The 20,312-nt window shown below is 44.2% G+C and overlaps 1 protein-coding gene across 2 annotated transcripts in view; it reads left to right on the top strand.

Annotated features, from left to right (window-relative positions):
- RPH3A (rabphilin 3A) overlaps positions 1-9,958 on the top strand; it is a 72,582-nt gene extending 62,624 nt beyond the window's left edge. For both annotated transcript variants that reach the window (XM_063087273.1, XM_063087274.1), the window contains 5 exons: positions 47-103; positions 843-997; positions 4,116-4,197; positions 8,957-9,053; positions 9,828-9,958. In XM_063087273.1, coding sequence (XP_062943343.1) covers positions 47-103; positions 843-997; positions 4,116-4,197; positions 8,957-9,053; positions 9,828-9,958 — 522 coding nt within the window. The remainder of the gene's footprint in view (positions 1-46; positions 104-842; positions 998-4,115; positions 4,198-8,956; positions 9,054-9,827) is intronic.
- Positions 9,959-20,312: the final 10,354 nt, after the last annotated feature.

Here is a 20,312-nt window from a genome sequence, read left to right on the forward strand (position 1 = left end):
GTCCCCTAAACAACATTATCATTTGTTTCTGTTTCCTTCTTTTAAGATGAAGCGTGCCGGGACCACCGGGTCAGCCCGAGGCATGGCGCTTTATGAGGAGGAGGTGAGCGCTAAACGCGATCGAAGCCACAGTAGGGTCTGCGCTGGGCTGGGCTGGCATCTTCCGCTTTTCTCCTTCCCCAGCCCCTTCCTCACTCTTTCTCCCGCAACCACCTGCCTGTTGGTTCACCATGAGAACTACCCTTTGCCCAGGGTATTAAAACATGAGACTGGGGGACCCTCCTCACCCCTGAAGCCTCTGATGTGGGGGCAGCCCCACCTCATACCAGGATGCCCGTGCATTCCTCAGCCATGTTGACAGAACTTTGCTGACAGTCCTATGGGCTAGAGCAGTGGTCTGCTCCTTCTGTGGGGATGGAGAGGCTCTCTGAGCTGTGTGTCTGGCAGAGATTGAACTAAACCTCCATGTCCCCTGCCCAGTTTCCTTGTACGACCTCAGGAACTGCACTGTGAAAAGACTGGCGGGGTCAGGGGAATCTTAGATCAGAGTCAGGATCTGGTCAGGGCCCGGGTCAGTCAGGGCCAGTCAGTGACCAGGAGCAAGCTCAACCTATGCTCAAAGTCAGAGCTCAGTCTGTGTCTAAGTCAGAGAAAAGCTGCTGGCCCCATGTGCCTCAGACTGTCCCCTTGATGGCTGGGCCATCTGCTGTCCATGAGGCTGACCTTGCTAGTGCTGACTGAGCCCCTCCCCCCCTCCACGGGCTCTTCCCTCGTGCTTGCCATCATATTGCCCAGCCCCCTCCTCTCCTTGGCCCACACTGCCTTCCCCCTACCCCATGCAGCAGGTGGAACGGATTGGTGACATAGAAGAGCGTGGCAAGATCCTAGTGTCCCTCATGTACAGCACACAGCAGGGGGGCCTCATCGTGGGCATTATACGCTGCGTGCACTTGGCTGCCATGGATGCCAATGGCTACTCGGACCCATTCGTCAAGCTGTGAGTCAATGCCTCCGGACCACACATGGGCCCCAGAGGGAGTCCCAGATCCTTGGAAGGAGAGAACCAGAGAACTTCCCCAGGGTCATTGTACAATGAAACCCAGAAAGGGAAAGGAAACTGCCCAAGGAAACAGTGAAATGGATGCCAAGAACTGGCTAGAGTGTGAGGTGGAGACTCAGGCAGACTGGCCACTTGCCCACAGATGAGGCTTTGTCTCTGTCCTCCCTGAGGGGGAGGAGCGGGGAGCATGGTTGCAGTAGCCCCTTGGAGTCAGCCACACACCCCTCTAGCAGCTCAGAGCCACACCACCAGAGAGGCAGTCTGGTTTTTTCCAGATTTATTCTGGAAATGCTCAAAGAAAAGTCCTTAGATTTGGGGGTTATTCCAGTCATCTCAATCACGGGGAGTAAAAGAGACTTTATCTGTGTTAGTCCGGATCCTCTGAGAAGAAGATGCCAAGACAGGACGAAACAGATGAGGGTTTAATGAGGGGAAGTGCCTGTATGGGACCCCAGGTGAGGGGAGGAGGGAGGGAAGTGGGAGGGAAGCATCCTAGATGCAGGTTCAGTAAGGACTTCGAGGAGCCATGTCTCCTGGCAGTGGGCCTGCCTAGTATCCCTGCCGCACCTGGTCATCGGCTGGGAGCACAGCCTCGGCACAAACGTGGCAAGGACTTCCAAGTGCTGCATCTGGGTTTTGGTCAGGTAAGCTCCCTGTAGCTGGAGGTCTGCCAGGCACATTCTCAGGGCCACTATTGTGTGAGACATGGGGCTCAACTCCCATCTCTGGGAAAATCTAGCTGCAGACTATAAATAAGTTATTAAGCCTCTTGCTCAGTTTCTTCACTGGTAAAATGGAGACAGTAATTCTATTTATCTCTAAGAGTTGGCATGAGGCTCAAATGAGATATCACGTATAAAGCAACTGGAATAGTGCTGGGTACAGAAATGTCTAGCACCTCAGTGGGAATCTGCCTTGCTTTGTGGCGGCAAATGTGTGTTTCCATGGATAGGGTTAAGAGCATCCAGACTGCCTGGGCTTGAATCCCATTGTCAATAGTCTCCAATATTCCCTAGCCATGTGACCTTGGGCTCATGGCTTACCCTCTCTGGGCCTCAGTGTCCTCATCTGTGAAATGGAGAGAGTAATAGTGTGCATTATTAGTTCAGGTCCTCCAAGGAGGAGACACCAAGAGGGGATGAGATGTGCAAGAAATTTGTTGTGGAAAATGCCTGCGAAGGAAATCAGGAAAGGTCCAGAGGAGATCCATAGAGATGACAGACTTTGATATGGGTCTGATCCCTGTGGAGGAGAGAGGGGAGGAAGGAAGTTTGGGGAGGAAGAATCTTAGGCTGCAGTGAAGTTCCAAGGAAGTCTCTACCAGGGTAATGGGGAATCCTTGAGCACAAAGACACCCATCCAAGGATCCTTGCATCTCCCAGAAATGGGGCTACCTAGTGTCCCTTCCAGGTTCACTTCCTGGCTGAGAACAGCCCATGGGAGGCATGCCCTCAACGAGAACATGATGAATTCAGAGCCCAGAAGCTTGTCAGTCAATTTCACTTCCTGCAGTTGGAGATCTGGACGGTGTATTTTCATGAGGTCTGGTACACAATAAGTGCTCAATAAATCCAGGCTATTATGGTTATAAGTAACCACCACCACTTCTCTTGCTGATGACAAAGATATTTATTAATGTTCTCTCCAGCTGGGAGACACTGATAATAGAAACCAGCACTTCCCTTAAGCCCATGACCCAAGAACAGGCTAGTGTGGGCTTTCTTTCAGGTTTTCTTTGAATGAGGATTTAGTTAACAAAGAACACACACACGTCAGGATGAGTTTGATTTCCAAGAGTAATTTGGTTCTGCTTTCTGATATGGCCCAAGAGAGAAAATGAGCACACAGGGTGTTGTCCGGTACTCCATTAAATCTCAGCCACACGTGAATTGGTTTTCTTAAATAATTCTCTCCACTATTCCTGCCCTCATCCATCTAGTCCTTTCAGAAGTAGAGTTGCTGTAGTGACTAGGGAAACAGCTGCCCTGGTGGACATAGTTGCAGGAAAGGAAACAAGAAAGCATTAAGCAGTTTCCAGTCGAATAAAGATTTTTAAAATTCAGAACTACCTTTTATTTTTGCTCAGCACTTGGTAACTTTCAATTCCTCATTTGATTCTCTTCTTAAAAATTATCCTCAAAAACAGTTCTGTCCATGAGAAGGAAGTGTTTGCCCTCTTTACAGGTCAGGAAACTGGAGCACGGTAAGGTTACTCTCCTGTTCGAAGTTGCTCAGCTAGTGAGAGCCTAAATCAGAACCCAAATGTCCCAGCCCTTGGGAGTTTTTAGCCCATTTTGTTACTCACCCAGCAGATATTGACTGAGCACCTACCACATGGCAGTCATTGTGCCTACACTGGGGATGAGCCTTCTAGGCAGAAAAAACTGTGTGTGCAAAGGCCCTGGGGTCGAAAGGAGAAAGTAGTGGGGTGAAAAGCGTGGCAAAAAATTAGGCTGGGACAGAGCAGGGACCCAACCACACAGGGTCTTAAGGCCACATAAAGGATTTTGAACTCTACCCTGAGGACAAAGAGAAGCCAGTGAATAGTTTTGAGCAGTGGACTGTCAGTAATCAGATTTACATCTACTTCTTTCTCCATATGCCCAGCATCTCCCCAGGACTTGGGGGCAGCCTAAGGGGCAGCAGATGGTGAAACACAAGCACCACCAGCCATGGCCCTCAATTTGATCCCTAGGGAGAAAGTGGTAGCTAAGAGCACAGACTCCAGATATACCACCTGGGTTTAAGTCCCAGCTGTGTGACCTAGGGCACATGTCTCAACCTCTCTGAGCCCTCAGTTTTTGTGTATATAAAATGAGTGGTCATAGTTCCACCACCGAGGGTTCAGGTGAGGATGAATATACCTAAGGTGTTTAGTGCAGTGGCTTGCACCAGGGAGATGCTGTAATGCACATTGGTCATTATCAATGTTGATTCACTTTCTGATTTATTCATCAATTATTATCCTGACACTCGAAGGAGGCTTTGGGGTCATCAAGGGGCTGTTCTTATTCATTAAACTCCATCCATAACAGCCTCTCATATCTCCTCCCAGCTGGCTGAAACCAGATATGGGAAAGAAGGCCAAACACAAGACTCAAATTAAAAAGAAAACCTTGAACCCCGAATTTAATGAGGTAAGGCTGCCCCATTCTTTATCATGCTTGGGGATATTTCCTGTGTGTGAGAGAGGAACAGATTCCTACTAGAATGTTGTAACTCACGTCAAAAAATGTTTCTGTCATAGACCAGCTTGAATTATCTAAAGAAGAGGGAATGAGTTCCTTGTCACTGGAGGGAATCAAGCCTGGGACAAAAGGACACAGATTAGGATTGTTATAGGGAGGAAGCTACATTTAGAGACAGACTGAATTAAATCATCTCCAATGTCTTTACCAAATCAAATAATCTATAATACCGAAGTTTGAGAAATAAACATGGGCAGTGATGCCCTTTGTCATCCACTCAGTTGGCGCTGCCCTCTCTCACTCCTCACACTGTCTAGGTACCCACTGAACGCACTCCTTCCTCTGTGTTCTCACTGCCACTGCCTTGGCTCAAACCCTGGACTTCATGCTTGGACTATTGCAGTAGACTCCTGATTCACTTCTCTGTGTGTGGTAACTCCTCTACATAGCGTGAGCTTTCCAAAACACAAATCTAACTTGTCACTTCTTAAATAAACTTAACGATGGCTCCCTTACTTCTTAGCATGACAGTGAAGCCTCAACTCACCTCCATTCCTGCCCCACCTCGCATACCCCCTCCTCAAGTCACACAAAAGTCCATGCAAGTCCCTTTGCACCAACTTCTCCCTTTTCCTGGACTACTGTCTCCCTCTTTTCCTCTCTGGACAACTCCTACTCATCCCTCAAGACTCATTGTAAGTGTTAGCTCCTGCAGATATGCTTCCTCTACATTTGCAGCCTTTGTGCATCCTTCCACCTTATGGTATCGCTCTGGATTTCAATTATCTATTGACAAGCCAGACAGACACTAGCAGTCCCGAAATTTCTGTTGCATTATAAAGGATTGGATGGAGAAAAGAATGGAAGAATGGATGAGTTCTAACTGAACCCACATGTACGGTTCCCATCCTAAACCAAAAATAAAGAGAAAGAAGAAATGCACAATCAGGTGATATGACACCAGTTTTGAGCTTGGACCCCCATCCCTTAGCCTCACTCCAGGCACTAAGCAGGCATTGGTTCACATTCTAATCTCCACATCTGTCCTGGAGCAGCCCTTGTTCTGTTGTACTTACTACATTTTCCTTTCTTGGCCCCACCCTTGAGATATGATGTTGGGTCAGAGCTGGCTAATATTGGTTTTTATGGTATGTTGCAAAGTGGGAAATGGAAGCTACAGTGCAGTAGGCTTAGCACTGTTTTTTTTTTCTTTTAAAAATACACCCATATGCATGTACATGGGGAATGTACTGTATAAACAGAGCACAGGAGCAATCACTGACCACCTAGTCCTGTCCTTCTTCCCCAAGCCCCTCTTTCAACGGGACCCCTGATTTCCTAACTCAAACTCATGAATTTTGAGTAAGGAGCCATTTACAGCTGTCCTGCCCTACCCTCTCCTGGAATCTGAAATAAAATAAAATTCAAATGTCCAATAAACTCATTAGCAATAAAGAAAATATGAACCAAGACCAGATATCAAATCTCAAAATGAACTGGCACAAAAATATTCTTAAATATTGATGCTCAGTGTTGGTGAGCATGTGGGGAAATGAACAAACCAACACAAACTCTGAAGGGAAGTTTATCAAAACACTTCAAAAACTGTAAAATTAAAAAATTTATATTCCATTTATTTGAAGAATGGATAATATCATCACATATTTCAGAATTCAAAAAGTACAAAAGGAGTTCTGGTCAAGATGGCAGAACAGGGGCCGACCCCGTGGCTCACTCGGGAGAGTGCGGCACTGGGAGCACAGCAGCGCTGCCGCCGCAGGTTCAGATCCTATATAGGGATGGCCGGTTTGCTCACTGGCTGAGTGCGGTCACAAAAAAGGACAAAAAAAAAAAAAAAAAAACTGAAAGAGGATGGCAGAACAGTCTGCAGCATCACTCCCTCCCACAAATCAACTAATTTACAACCACTGAAAAGCAACAACAACCAAGCTGGGGCTGTTAGAGCTCAGGGGAAGAGGAGGAGAGACCTACAGAGTGCATGAAGGCAGAAGAAGCCACGATGAAAGAAAGAAAAAACTGCTTCAACCATTTCAAATCATGGCCATTTCCAGGCTGGAGCTGCTGAGCACATGGAGCAGGAGCTGGCAAAAGCCACAACTGTGCCCTTCAGATGGAGTTGCTTGAAGACAACAGGGGAGAAGAGGGCCTTGGTGGCCCCCAGGCCAGCAATACCACTAATAGTGTTCCTGTGAACCCACATAGGACCAAGGAGCCACAATGAATGAAAAAAAGGAGCCACTCAGAGGCTGGTGAATCATCACAAGGGACTGGAGCACAGCCTGTCCCATGGGAAATGTTTGGAGCATGGGCAGTGGGGGAGACAGGCCCACTGGGGGAACACTGGGGCACAGCAAGGACAGCTGATCTGCTCCCCAATCAGCAGAGGACCAATCAGAGGAAACTGTTCAGGAATATAGAATTGCATGGGGTGCAGTTTGATGAAAAGACTCAGGCCCAGACCAGAGTTTCTACACAACCCAGGTGCAGTGGATCTTACTAAACCTGGAAGTAGTACCTACAAAGTCAACCATTAAAACCCAAGCTGCACAAAAAGTCTTCCCCAGGGAATCAGCAGCAAAGCAGCAATTTAGCTCAAACACAGAGCTCAAGTGCTGGTCCCCACAGGAAGATCCCCCATTTTAGAAGTAAGCAAAGGACAACAAATTAGTTCCAGTGAAGAGTTTAAGTGGTAGGAACAGCAAATAATCCAATACAGAACTGAAAGAAAAAACAGAGTACCCAGTGGGGCCCACCCAGGTTCCTGAGGCATAGAGCCAGGGACCAGACCCTCCTCCCACAACCAGGCACACCGCCAATTCCATGGGGCCTGCCCAGGGTCCTGAGGCATGGAACTGGGAGTCACCAGCAACTAGGTAAGGAGCATGCCAAAAACATCACCTTCATGTGGGTGGCCCACCACAACCACCACAATAACCATGGCTGCTATGAAAGCAGCTAGATGCCACAACCACCGTGCAGATGGTCCACCAACCACTGGAGTGCATTGACACAAGGAGAGTCACCGGCAGAGACCAAAGAAAAGAAGTGCATGTCTCTCCACAAAGCCCATTCCAGAGAGACAGAAGAAGCACCTGCTCTACAATCATATTGGGGGACCTGAACACACCACTCAGTATTAGATCACCTAGGCAACAAATCAACAGAGTAACCATGACTCTTTTAGAAGGAGAGAAGAAATCTAGGGTTACCAGAGGTGGGAAAGGGGAGGCAGAGGGGGTGGGGAGAGATTGGACAAGGGGGATAAAGAATAAGTAAACAATATATATGCAAGTAATATTGATTTGATCAACATATGTCAATGTTGAACCCCCAAAATATGTGTAATCAATTATGATTCAATAAAAAAAAATTTTTTTAAATACAAAAGGGTGTCTAATCAGAATCCCCTTCCTACTTCAACCTCCAGCCCCTACTTCTAGTCTTCTGAAGCAACAGTAGTCCTTTCTGAGATTTATATACAAGGGTACTTCAAAAAGTTCATGTAAAAATAGAATTGAAAGATAATATGAATATTTCCATGAACTTTCTGAAGTGCCCACATATATACAAAGCAAATACACTCATATGTGTAACCAGCTTTCTTATTGTACACAAATGGCTTCACAGTATGCCAACCATTCTGCATCTTAAAATTTTACAAACTCAAATTCACTTCTTGGAATTTACCCTAAATAAATCATCATGGATGTACATAATTATTTAGTCACAAGGGTGTCTTTTATGGTATCATTAACAGTAGCAAAAAATTGGAAACAACCTAAACACTCAACTGTTAGGAATTAGGTTATGGTATAGCCACAAAGCCATTAAATGTAGCCATTAAAATGATGATGGAGAAAAATATTTGAAAAATACCTGCAAACATGCTAAGTTGGTTTTTACCATAGGTTATAAGGTGGAAAGAGGAAGCTACAATACTGTGTATTCAGTATTATTTCATTTTTTAAAAACATACATCAGTGTAAACATGCATGAGGGGATGTTGACAGTGGTTATTGAATAGTTGGATTACAGGTAACGGGTAATCTTTTTTTTTTCCCCTTCTTTGCTTTAACAATAAACATGAATGAATTTTGTAGCTGAGCAGGAAAGTTATTTTTTTGTGACTTACATTTTTACTTTTAATTAATTTATTTTAATTGTACATTTTTATGGGGTACAGTTTATTGTTTCAACACATGCATGTATTGTATAATGATCCAATCAGAATAGTTAGCATGTCTATCACTTAAACACTTATCATTTCTTTGTGATTATTTCTGAGGACATAAACACTCAGACCATTTCAACTATCTTTAATCCTTAAACAATAGAGAGGGGAAACCCCCTACAGAAGCTACCAGGGGGGAAAAACTAAGTGTGTGGACATCTGCCTTTAAGGAAACTTGAACAGGACCAGCTCTATTTTTAAAACTTCACCAGCCTTCCCAATTTCAAACAGAGAATTCACTGAAAGGGGGATCGCAGGGCTGTTATATAGAGCGTTTGCTGAAAGGGGATCACTGGGCCTATTGCAGAGGTTCAGCAAGGGGAAGACCTCTTTGCTCCCAGGATGCCCAGCTCAAGGGCTCTTCTTGGCCCATGAACTCCTAGGACTCAGCCTCAGCTCCTTATGCTAAAGGCTCAAGGGACCCTCTCACTCGATGTCTTCTTCTGTTGAATGCAGGAGTTTTTCTATGACATCAAACACAGTGACCTGGCAAAGAAGTCCCTGGACATCTCCGTCTGGGACTATGACATCGGCAAGTCCAATGATTATATCGGTGAGTGCTCTCAACTCCAGAAAACTGCCCACCTCACTTTGTCTACCCCAGAAGAGGAGAGCCTCATCCAGGGCTGCAGAGTTGAGGTCACTCCTTTTCTTTTTCACACATTATCCAAATGCTATGTCAAGACACATGATTCTGACTTTGGTCCAATTTGGGGATGCCTTTGTTATGGAAAGTCTTATAAACTTGATTATATGCTGAACAGGTTACCTCCAGTGGAATAGTTAAATCACAGGAGAGTGGGGTATGTGGTCTCTGCAGAAAATAGGGTGCAAAGGGGTTCTCCTTAAACTATTTGCAAGTCCAGGGTGAAGGTTTTAATTTTTCCAGTTCCCCTCCAATAATGAAGAAGATACGTGGTTAAATGTGGCACAGGGAGGGAACTCCAGACAAGGCACACCTCCTGAGAAAGGTGTAAAGACAGGATTGAACAGGATGATGAAAGAACTCTTTGGAAATAAATGATAAGTACCCAGAAGTAGTGGCAGATAAGTTTCAGTGAGTGGGATGGTGAATTGTAGGGAAAAAAAATTGACAATGAAGTTATGACTTGGTGCTACAGTAGGGAGTCATTGCAGGCTCTTAAGGCAGAGAAGCTGGTAGTAATAATAATAATGGCAACAACGTTATAACAACCACCCTCTATGGAAGAGCCATCCCAAGTCACTGGGCAGTTTTTTCCCAACTACACATTTGGGTCTAGAATGAGAGTCCCATTTGTCCCTCTGTTCTGACCACCTGTCCCTGTCTTCTCATTTCGTCCTTCAGGCGGCTGCCAGCTGGGGATCTCGGCCAAGGGAGAGCGCTTAAAACATTGGTACGAGTGTCTGAAAAATAAGGACAAGAAGATCGAGCGCTGGCACCAGCTACAGAATGAGAATCATGTGTCAAGCGATTAGGATAGTGCGAGATCCCCAGCTCCATGTCCCACCCTGTGCTCGGGTCACCCCCAGCCTGCCCCAGCTGCCCACTGCACTCTGGTCTCTCTTCTCTAGGCCTCCCTCCCACCATCTCCTGCTGCCCTCTCTGAGCCTGCCTTCGAGGTCTCCCCTCCTCACATCGGGCAGTGCTGCCAAAGACCTCTGCTCCCTCCCCAATGCTAGGATGCAGGCTCTGAACGCAGCCCCTCTCTGGTCCCTAGGATGGAGCAGTAGGGGTGGGAAAGGAGATGTTTACAAAGAGGTGGTTCATTTAATAACCTCTCAGTTTGGGTAAATTACAAAGGTTCTTCATCTTTTGGGACTGTTTTTAGACCCTCCTGGCCTTGAGTACACACACACACGCACACACACACGCCCCTTTCATCCCCTGTGTTGTGTCTGCATGTACCCTCAGTTGTCAGCAAACCCAAACACACCATGAGGACAAGTATTGGGGCAGAAATGGAGTATCCAGGCTCCCACTGTCTCTCCAGCACACACGCCAATTTCCAGGAAAACAGAGCACTGTGTTCAGGAAACCACCCTCCCTGTTCCAAATGCGTTGGAAAATAGACATACAGAATATACCGAGGGACTTTGCAGCCCCTTCTTTCAGAATGTCACCTATTTGCTTCCTAGCAAAAATAATAATAATAATAATAATAATAATAATAACCCTTTCTCTATTGCCTCTTCTCCTCCCTCTTCCTTTTTCCTGACTCTTGCATAAGTATCTCTCCCTTTCTCAGCCTCTCACCTCTTCTCTCTACTCCCTGCCTCTCTTCCTCTCTCCTTTCTCCCTCTCTAAGGGGGTGTAACAGCAAAAACAAAAGAGTGCATCTTAACTCAACCTCACCCTGTTGCTTTTTCTCACCAGCCTGCCCAGCAAACTCTGAGAAACTGGCCGAAACCTCAAGCTCCCCTTGGGCCCATGCTTGTCAAATCACCCACTTCTCCTGTTGGCACAGCCAGATACCCTTGGGCCCTGGGCCAACTGCTGGTGCTGCCACATAGACGTCCATAGGTGGGCTTTCTCACCACACCCCCACCCAAGTGGGCACACAGGAGGCATTTAGAAGCCCAGAGCTATGGGTCTGAGGGGGCCTCCTCCGAAGCCCCCAGCCTTTCTCCTTCCTCTGCTCTTAGACAATTGAACAAAGTACCCCTCCCCCAATACTCTTTGACTCTGTTTCATTGACTCTCTCCCATCTGTCCCTCATTCAGAACCACCTCCAATCTCTGTTTCTCTTTGTCTCTGTCTCTTACACTATTTACCACGTTTCCTGGGAGACGACATCGTGGATGCAAAACTTTACACTGGCAGACCCTGATGCCAAAGGCTTTTGGTCCATTATCAGTCACTGAGTTTTTCTTCCTAAAAAAAAAAAAGAGAGAGAAAAAGGCAATGTGGGCAAACAAACATAAATCTGAGTTGAGGTTGGGGTTGGGCAATCTTCGGTGCCCTGTGAGAAAGGTTTGGTTTTCCCAATTCCGATTAAATCCTCCCCTGTGAAAATTAACCTAAATCCTCCCAAGCCCCCACCATTCTCTACAGAAGCCAACAGATGGATTCTAAAACCCTCACTTTCCCCAAACTCACACCTATTAACCTTCCCTTTCAATGCCCTCCACTCTCAGCTCCCTGCACAACTCATTAAAGGACTCATTTCTTGCCTAGAATGACCATTTTCTACAAGCTCCTCACCTTCCCCAAGGTTGCCAACAGCTTCCTGGTCACCATCTTTCCTCTTGAGCCTGTTTTTCCCCATTAGTCCCCTGTGACACCTACTCTCAGCCCACCTCCCTTCCATGGTTTGCCCTTAAGAGAAAGCATGCTGGCTGTGTCGCCCAAGCCTGATGCTGGTGTTGATGCTAGAGTCGGCATGCAGCAAGCTCACAGTGCCCCCAGTCTGGGTGCACGCTTTCCCTGACAAATGTAACCACCTCCCTGCCTAGAATATACACATGCTGTCTGGTGCATGCACAACCATCCACCACCTTTCTTTGTGATGATGTAGCCAAAAATAAAGTAGGAATATCCAAGAAAACTGGTGGTCTGCATTTTTCCTTTCGTGTTTCCTGGAGGTCTTCCTCCCCACCAGTACACATGCTGTTCAGATAGTTAATATTTAAGAGCATCTACTATTTTCTAGGCACTGGGGATACAGCAGACAAATAGGGCAGATATGGTCTTCACCCACGTGGAGTTTGCTTTCTAGTGGTTTTCATCTTGGGCAGATGGGCTCGGGGTAACTTGGCTGACCGCACACCATCTTAGAAGCATGCTTTTTGCTGGTGCCCATCCTACAAGAAGGCAGCATCTTGATCCTCTCCCTCCTATCCCACACCCTGGGGAAAGTCCCAACTGGTTATGGAATCAGACATTGCTAAGGCTAAAAGAGAAGAACTGAGCCAGAGCCTAGTTCAATCAACTCACTTACCAGACAGACGAAGAAACCAAGGCCCAGAAAAAGGAATGACATGTCCACCGTTTCACAGAGGCAATGCCAGGAAGGGAGCTAGATCATTGGACTCCCAGTCCAGTGTTCTTACACACTGATTAATAATAACACAGATCACCAAGTGTCTCCCTTGTATTCTAGCACCTTCCAACCTGCAAGGGTACTTCAAGAAGCTCATGGAAAGATTCATATTATCTCTTAATTCTAATTTTCCAGGAACTTTTTGAAGTACCCTTGTACATTTAGCCTTCACAGATAACCCCTCATTAGAGATTCTAGCAGTCCTGAAAATGAGCTGAGTAGAAAACTTTCCAGAAGGATTCTTCATCTCACTAGAATCTATTCCAAAAGTGCTTAAGTGCTTTATGAGAAACACTGGTTACTTCCCAGAAGCTGTCAATTCTCTTCAAAGCCAACTTTAAGACAATTTCCTTTTCCTCATTCCCAGAAGGGTGAGTATTAGTGTTGGGGACAGAAGTCGGCACCTTAGAATCACATGGGAGATTTATTTTTAAACCACTCATCCTTCCCCCACCTCCCCGCAGACTCTGCTAAACCCTGAAGACAAGGTATATATTTGAAAATATTTCCCTGTTGATGCCTGTGATTTCCACTTCCATCATGATGGGGAAAACCACTGCTCTAAAACTTGATCAGTTTTTCCTGCAAGTCAGCTAGCTGCCACCAGGTGAAGAGAGATGCCAGTTAGAGCCATGCAAGTCTCACCGAAACAGCAGAAGACACTTCTTGCCACTATACCTGTGTTCATGGCAGACATCACTAATCAATACAGCATCTTTCCCACAGAGCCTACTAGCAGCCTCTGAATCCTTCTCAACACAGCATTCCAGGCAGCCACCACCAGTCAGTCATGGACGGTAGTTGAAAAGAAACCTAATTTCCATCCTTAAAATGGTTGATCTCCTTCCCCCGACGTGGCAACATGCCTAACAGGCAAAGATGAATACACATGAGGATATTTTTCCTAAGTGTTTGTACACCTAACCTGACTAATTATGCTTCCCCCCACCCACTGAAATAAAACAATCTGCAAGAGGTAACATGGGGTGATACAAAGCACCTGCCCTGAAAAGCACACCAGCCTTTAAATCAATTCAGTCCAGCATTCAAATCCTGACTGTCACTTTCTAGCTGTGGAACCTTGGCCCACTCACTCAGCCTCTCTGAGTCTCAAGTTTCCTCCTCTGGAAAATGCAAACAGTAATAAATACTTCAGAGAGTTGCTGAGAGATTTCAATGGGATAATCAGTGAAGAGTCCCTGGCACATAGTAGGGGCTTGATTAATACCATTCAACTTGCCAGCCTCAAGGCTTGGGCTCCCCCACCCAGCTCACATCAGGGGAAAATGCCTTTGAGCTGGCATCGATAATATACACGAGACATTGGATCTGAAGTGGGAGGAGCTCAGATGAGGAAGAAAACATATCTCCAAGGTCTCCACACAGTTGGGAGCAGAGGCTCCAGCTGATAGCTACAGGAATTCAACGTACAACGAGAGATGTGCATTCTGAGTGGGAGTCAGAAGTGAGACCAAGTTACCAAGGCGTGGTCTTCCATCAGGGCTGGCCAAAGTGAGGCAGAGAGAGGGGTAGGTCATGGGGTTGGTGGTTCCTGGTGAAAGCAGTTCAGGTCCAACCACGGCTGGAAACACAGCCAAGTGGATTAAACTCTCAGTGTTCTGAAAGCTGCCAGGCTGGCCCCTCCTCTGCTCAATCGGGTTTGCTAGGGGCGCTGGCCTGATCGTCAGGTGATACATTACAGTGCCATAAAAACGTGTGTGCATGTAAAAGATACCTTCTGCTTGGCTCTGGTTCAAATTTGCTGTGTGACTGTTGGAGGAACTGTAAATTAGTACAGCCATTATGAAAAACAGTATGGAATTTTCTCCAACAACTACAGATAGAACTGCCATACAAGCAGCAATCCCACTGGTGGGTGTATACCCAAAGGAACGGAAATAATCATGTCAAAGGGATACCTGCAGTCTCATGTTTATCACAGCCCTATTTACAATATCCAAGAGTTGGAACCAACCCAAATGTCCATCGATGGATGACTGGGTAAGGAAAATGTGGTGTATGTACACAATGGAATAGTACTTTGCCATAAAAAAGAATGAAATTTTGCCATTCACAGCAACATGGATGAACTTAGAGAAAATTATGTTAAGTGACTTAAGCCAAGCACAGAAAGAGAAATACTGCATGTCCTCACTCATAAGTGGGAACTAAAAAATTAAACAAATAAAAAAAGAAAGAGAAAAAAAATTTTGCTGTGTGACTTTTAGCAAGTTCCTTCGCCTCTCTGGTTCTTTGACTACATAAGTAGGACATCAGAATAGTACAATCCTCTAAATTAATTCCCAGGGCCTACAAAAGTACTTTCATTTCCCAGTCATTCAATGCAAAACAAGGCCTTTGTGCTGAGGACAGCCCCTCTGACTGAAATCCTGCCTTGTCTTTCTCAGGTAACATAAGAATAAGTTGTCTATAATGTCCTGTGTCAGTTTCTTTAAAGGTAACCATAACTTAAAGCCACCTGCAAAAGCTTGAGGGCATAATCCTAGGTGTAACTGAATTTTTCCAATTATAGTCTCATTTTTTTTACAGTTGTCTCACTCTCAGCCAGTTCTATGCAACTAGTTTTATGAAACTTGCCTTGATTGTATCTTTCAAAGAATTCCATGGTTGGTTTTCTAAGGACAGCTCTCTTTTGCACTCACATTGGATCTGTTTACATATATTTCATCAAAAGTATTTAACAACTACAATTGCTATAAAGACTTTGGGGAGCAAACAGAATCTTTGATAAACATACACTCCAACTGGTGAAGGAGATGAATAAGACGTGGACAGAGGCTCATCCCTTCATGTCACAATCCATGCTGGGCGTAAGTCAGCAGTTTCACGCAGAAGTGGGGAGTGCCAATTAATTGATTATCTGGTCGGGAGAAGTGTTGTTAAGAAAGATGATTAACTGGCATTTACAGAATACTTCCTCCAACAACAAGAGAATATGCATTCTTTTCAAGCTCACATGGAACATTCTCCAAGACAGACCATATTCTGAGCCCCAAAACACGCCTTAACAAATTTAAAAGAAGAGATACTATACAAAGTATGCTCTTTACCACAATGGATTAAATAACAAATCAATTTTTAAAAATAGCTGGAAAATTCCAAAATATATGGAGATTAAATAACACACTTGTATTAGTCTGTTTCTGTTGCTTATAACAAAATACACAGAACTTGGTATTTTATGAAGAAAATGAAATTTATTGCTTACAGTTTCTGAGGCTGGGAATTCCAAAGTCCATCTGGTGGTGGCCACAGTGACCCAGGGGTCTCACATTGCAAGAAGGTATAAGCAGAGAGAAGAGAGTAACCTCCTCATTCACTCTCTTTCTAAAGTCCTCAGAAACACACCCCTGACCACCATTTTTAATCCATTCACTACTGCATGGTCCTACAAGCCAATCATCTCTTCAAGGCTCCACCTTTCAATTACCATAATAGGATTTCCCACCCTCTTAACAGTCACAGTGGGGGCTAAGTTTCTAATACATAAAACTTGGGGGACACGATTCAAGCTTCAGTGAGTTTTAGGGGGACATAATTCAATCCACTACATTTGTACCCCATAAATATGTGCAATTATTACATATCAATTAAAAAATAAAAATTTTAAAAATAAATGACACACTTCTAAATAACACATGGGGCAAAGAAGTAGTCTCGAGAAATTTTAAAATATTTTGAACTAAATGAGAATGAAAGAAACAACCTACCAAAATGTATGGGACGCGGTGAGCTTTCAGGGAAATTGAAAGCTTGGAATGCATATATTAGAAAAGAAGATCTAAATTTAGAGAGGGATGAATAGGTGAAAGATGGGGATATTTAAGGTAGTGAAACTTCTGTATGATGCAATAATGATGGATACATGACATTCTGTATTTGGCAAAACCTACAGAACTGTACAACACAAAAAGTGAATCTTAATGTAAACTATGAACTTTAGTTAATTGTAATATATTAACAGCAGTTCATTAATTGTCACAAATGTACAACAGCAATGTTAATAGAAGAAATTATGGGTGGAAAGAGAGGGGCTTAAGGGAACTCTTTATACTTTTCAATTTTTCTGTAAATCTAAAACTGCCATAAGAAGTAAAGTCTATTAATTAAAAGGAAAAAAACATAGTATGTTTCCCTTTAAAAAGAAGAAGAAAAAAGAAAGAAAAGAATACAGTACTGTGTTTGTGTGTATCTGTGTGTGTTAACATAGAAAAATATCTGAAAAGATCTATCCCAAAATGTTTGTAAGGTAGCTTCTGAGTTTTAGGATCGTGGATATCTTTATATTTCCTGATTTTTCTGACATTTTTTCTTTGTGTGATATGCATGCACTGCTGTAAAAAAAAAAAAAAATCACAGGAGACTATAAAACAATTTTGTCAATGACACAAAAAGACAAAGAAGGACAACTAAAATGTCTTTTTAAGTATGATTTCTCTCGAGAAAGTGAATTCTCAAATGTGGCTTTGGGTGCCAAGAAAATATCAGCGTGAAAGAGAAACAAAAGCTCAAATGGTAATTTAATGCCAAGATTCCAGCTTTCATCTCCTCAGTGAACAGGGAACCCTAAATCACAACAAGTGGAGGTCAAGATGGCGGAAGAGGAGAGCGGCCTGCTGCTTTTCCGCCACGAGTAGAAGCAGCCTGAGGCCCGCGCCAGATGCAGCTGTAGCAGAATCGGCACAAAGAAATGGTTTTGAAAGGGTGTCTTTACCCTGCCGAGAACCGGGAATCTTCCCCCAACCCGCGCGCCCAACCCGCCAGTGCACCACGGCCCGTGTCCCAGCCACAGCTGCAGACGTGGAAACATGGAGGCCTGAGCCAGCGTGTGTCACCCCGGGCTGCAACGGTGACCGCATCTTCTGACCCCCTGCCACCACCCGCCGTCCCTGGAGCTGGAAGCGAATCAACCGGCAGCCGAGACAGGGAGACGTCCAGCAGGAGAGGCAGAAGCTCCGCAGAGACCACACGCCCTGCGGGCCGCCACTGCCTGATCCAACAGGTAGGCTTCACCACCGCCACCCAGCTTCATTCCCAGCCCAGCCCAGTGCACACAGAGCAGGTAGTCGTCCGGCAGGGGAGGCAGGAACTCCACAGGGTCCACGCTGCTGCCGTGCAATCCAGCAGCAGGTAGGCTTAACCGCTGCCACCCGGCTCCATCCCAAGCCCGGCCTAGTGCGCACAGAGCAGGGACACATCCTGCAGGGGAAGGGGAAGCTCTGCAGAGACCACAGCTATGTGGTGCCTCGGCGCATCCCAGCAGCCCGGGCCAGAGCGCAGGGAACAGGGAGTCACTGAGGTAGCCATACCAAATTGGCAACCACAGCAACATCTTAGTCAGTCAATAGTGTCAAACCTGTGGACTGTGAAACCCCCTGCCACAATGAATAAACATCAAAGAAAAGATACCAGAAATACGAAATATCAAGAAAGTACACCACCAAAAGTTAATAAATCTCAAGCTCTAGATCCTATAGAACAAGAAGCCCTTGAAATGACTGACAAGGAATTTCGAGTGATAATTCTAAGGAAACTGAATGAGATACAAGAAAACTCAGCCAGACATCATGATGAAATGAGGAAAAGTATACAGGACCTGAAAGAGGAAATGTACAAGGAAATCAATGTCCTGAAAAAAAATGTGGCAGAACTTGCCGAACTGAAGAAGTTATTCAGTGAAATAAAAAATGCAATAGAGAGTTTAACCAACAGGATTGTGGAAGTTGAAGAGAGAACCTCCGAACTTGAAGATGGGCTGTTTGAAATAACACAAGCAAACAAAAAATAAATAAATAAAAAAGAATCAAAGGCATTGAAGAAAATCTGAGAGAGATATCAGACAACCTTAAGCGCTCAAATATCCGAGTCATGGGTATTCCAGAAGAGGAGGAAAAAGGAGATTGCATTGAAAACATATTCAACAAAATAGTGGCAGAAAACCTCCCAAGTATAGGAAAAATCACAGATCTTCAGATCCAGGAAGCTCAAGGATCTCCAAACGTACTCAACCCAAAAAGGCCTTCTCCATGACATGTTATAGTCAAATTGGCAAAACTCAGAGACAAAGAGAGAATCTTAAAAGCTGCAAGAGAGAAGTGTCAAATCACCTATAAGGGAGCCCCAATCAGGCTAACATCAGACTTTTCATCACAAACCATAAAAGCCAAAAAGGAATGGGATGATATATTCAAAATACTAAAAGACAGAGATTGTCAGCCAAGAATACTCTACCCTGCAAGGCTATCCTTCCGAAATGAAGGGCAAATAGTATATTTCTCAGACAAACAAAAATTGCGGGAGTTCAACACCACACGACCACCCTTACAAGAAATCCTCAAGGGAGTACTGGGTTTGGTTCCTGAAAAATAACTACCACTGCCATAAAAACCCAAGAAAAATCAAAACCCACTAGTATAATAAAAATGGCATTCCTGAAAAGTAAACAAACAAACAAAAAGGCTATCTACAACCTAAGGAACCAACAAACAGAAAACAAACAGTAAATCAGAAAGCAAGGAACAAAAGACACCTAAGACAACCAAACAACAATCAAAAAAATGCTAGGAATAAATCAACATTATTCAATAACAACTCTTAATGTAAAACGCTTAAATTCCCCAATCAAAAGACACAGACTGGCTGACTGGATCAAAAAAGAGGACCCAACTATATGCTGCCTTCAAGAGACCCACCTCACCCATAAAGACTCACATAGACTAAGAGTGAAAGGATGGAAAAAGATTTACCATGCAAACAGAAAAGGAAAACGAGCTGGAGTAGCTATTCTTATATCTGACAAAGTAGACTTTAAACTAAAAACCATAAAAAGAGACAATGAGGGACACTACGTAATGATAAAAGGACTGATGCATCAAGAAGACATAACAATCATAAATATGTACGCACCCAATGTTGGAGCAGCCAGATTTATAAAACAAACTCTATTAGACCTAAAGAAGGAAATAGACACTAATACCATAATAGCAGGGGACCTGAACACCCCACTGTCAATATTAGACAGATCATCTAGGCAAAGAATCAGCAGAGAAACACAAGATCTAAACAATACTCTAGACCAATTGGAATCGGCAGATATCTACAGAACATTCCATCCAACAACCTCAGAATATTCATTCTTCTCATCAGCACATGGATCATTCTCCAGGATAGATCACATATTAGGTCACAAATCAAGTCTCAACAAATTCAAAAAAATTGGAATTATCCCATGTATTTTCTCAGACCATAATGGGTTAAAACTAGAAATCAATAACAAATGAAATTCTGGAAACTATACAAACACATGGAAATTAAACAGCATTCTACTTAATGACATATAGGTCCAAGAAGAAATCAAGCAGGAAATCAAAAAATTTAATGAAACTAATGAAAATAATTATACATCATACCAAAACCTGTGGGATACTGCAAAAGCAGTACTAAGAGGGAAATTTATTGCATTAAATGCTTACCTCAGAAGAATGGAAAGATGGCAAGTGAGCAACCTAACACTTCACCTTAAAGAACTAGAAAAACAAGAACAATCCAAACCTAAAGTTAGCAGACAGAAAGAAATCATTAAGATCAGAGCAGAACTGAATGAAATTGAAACCCAAAAAGCAATCCAAAGGATCAATGAATCAAAAAGTTGGTGTTTTGAAAAGATAAATAAAATTGACAAACCATTAGCATGGCTAACAAAAAAAAAGAAGAGAGAAGATTCAAATAACAAAAATTATAAATGACAAAGGTGATATTACAACTAATTC

Source organism: Cynocephalus volans, chromosome 2 (assembly GCF_027409185.1).
Source record: "Cynocephalus volans isolate mCynVol1 chromosome 2, mCynVol1.pri, whole genome shotgun sequence".
In the NCBI taxonomy this organism is placed as follows: Eukaryota; Metazoa; Chordata; class Mammalia; order Dermoptera; family Cynocephalidae; genus Cynocephalus; species Cynocephalus volans.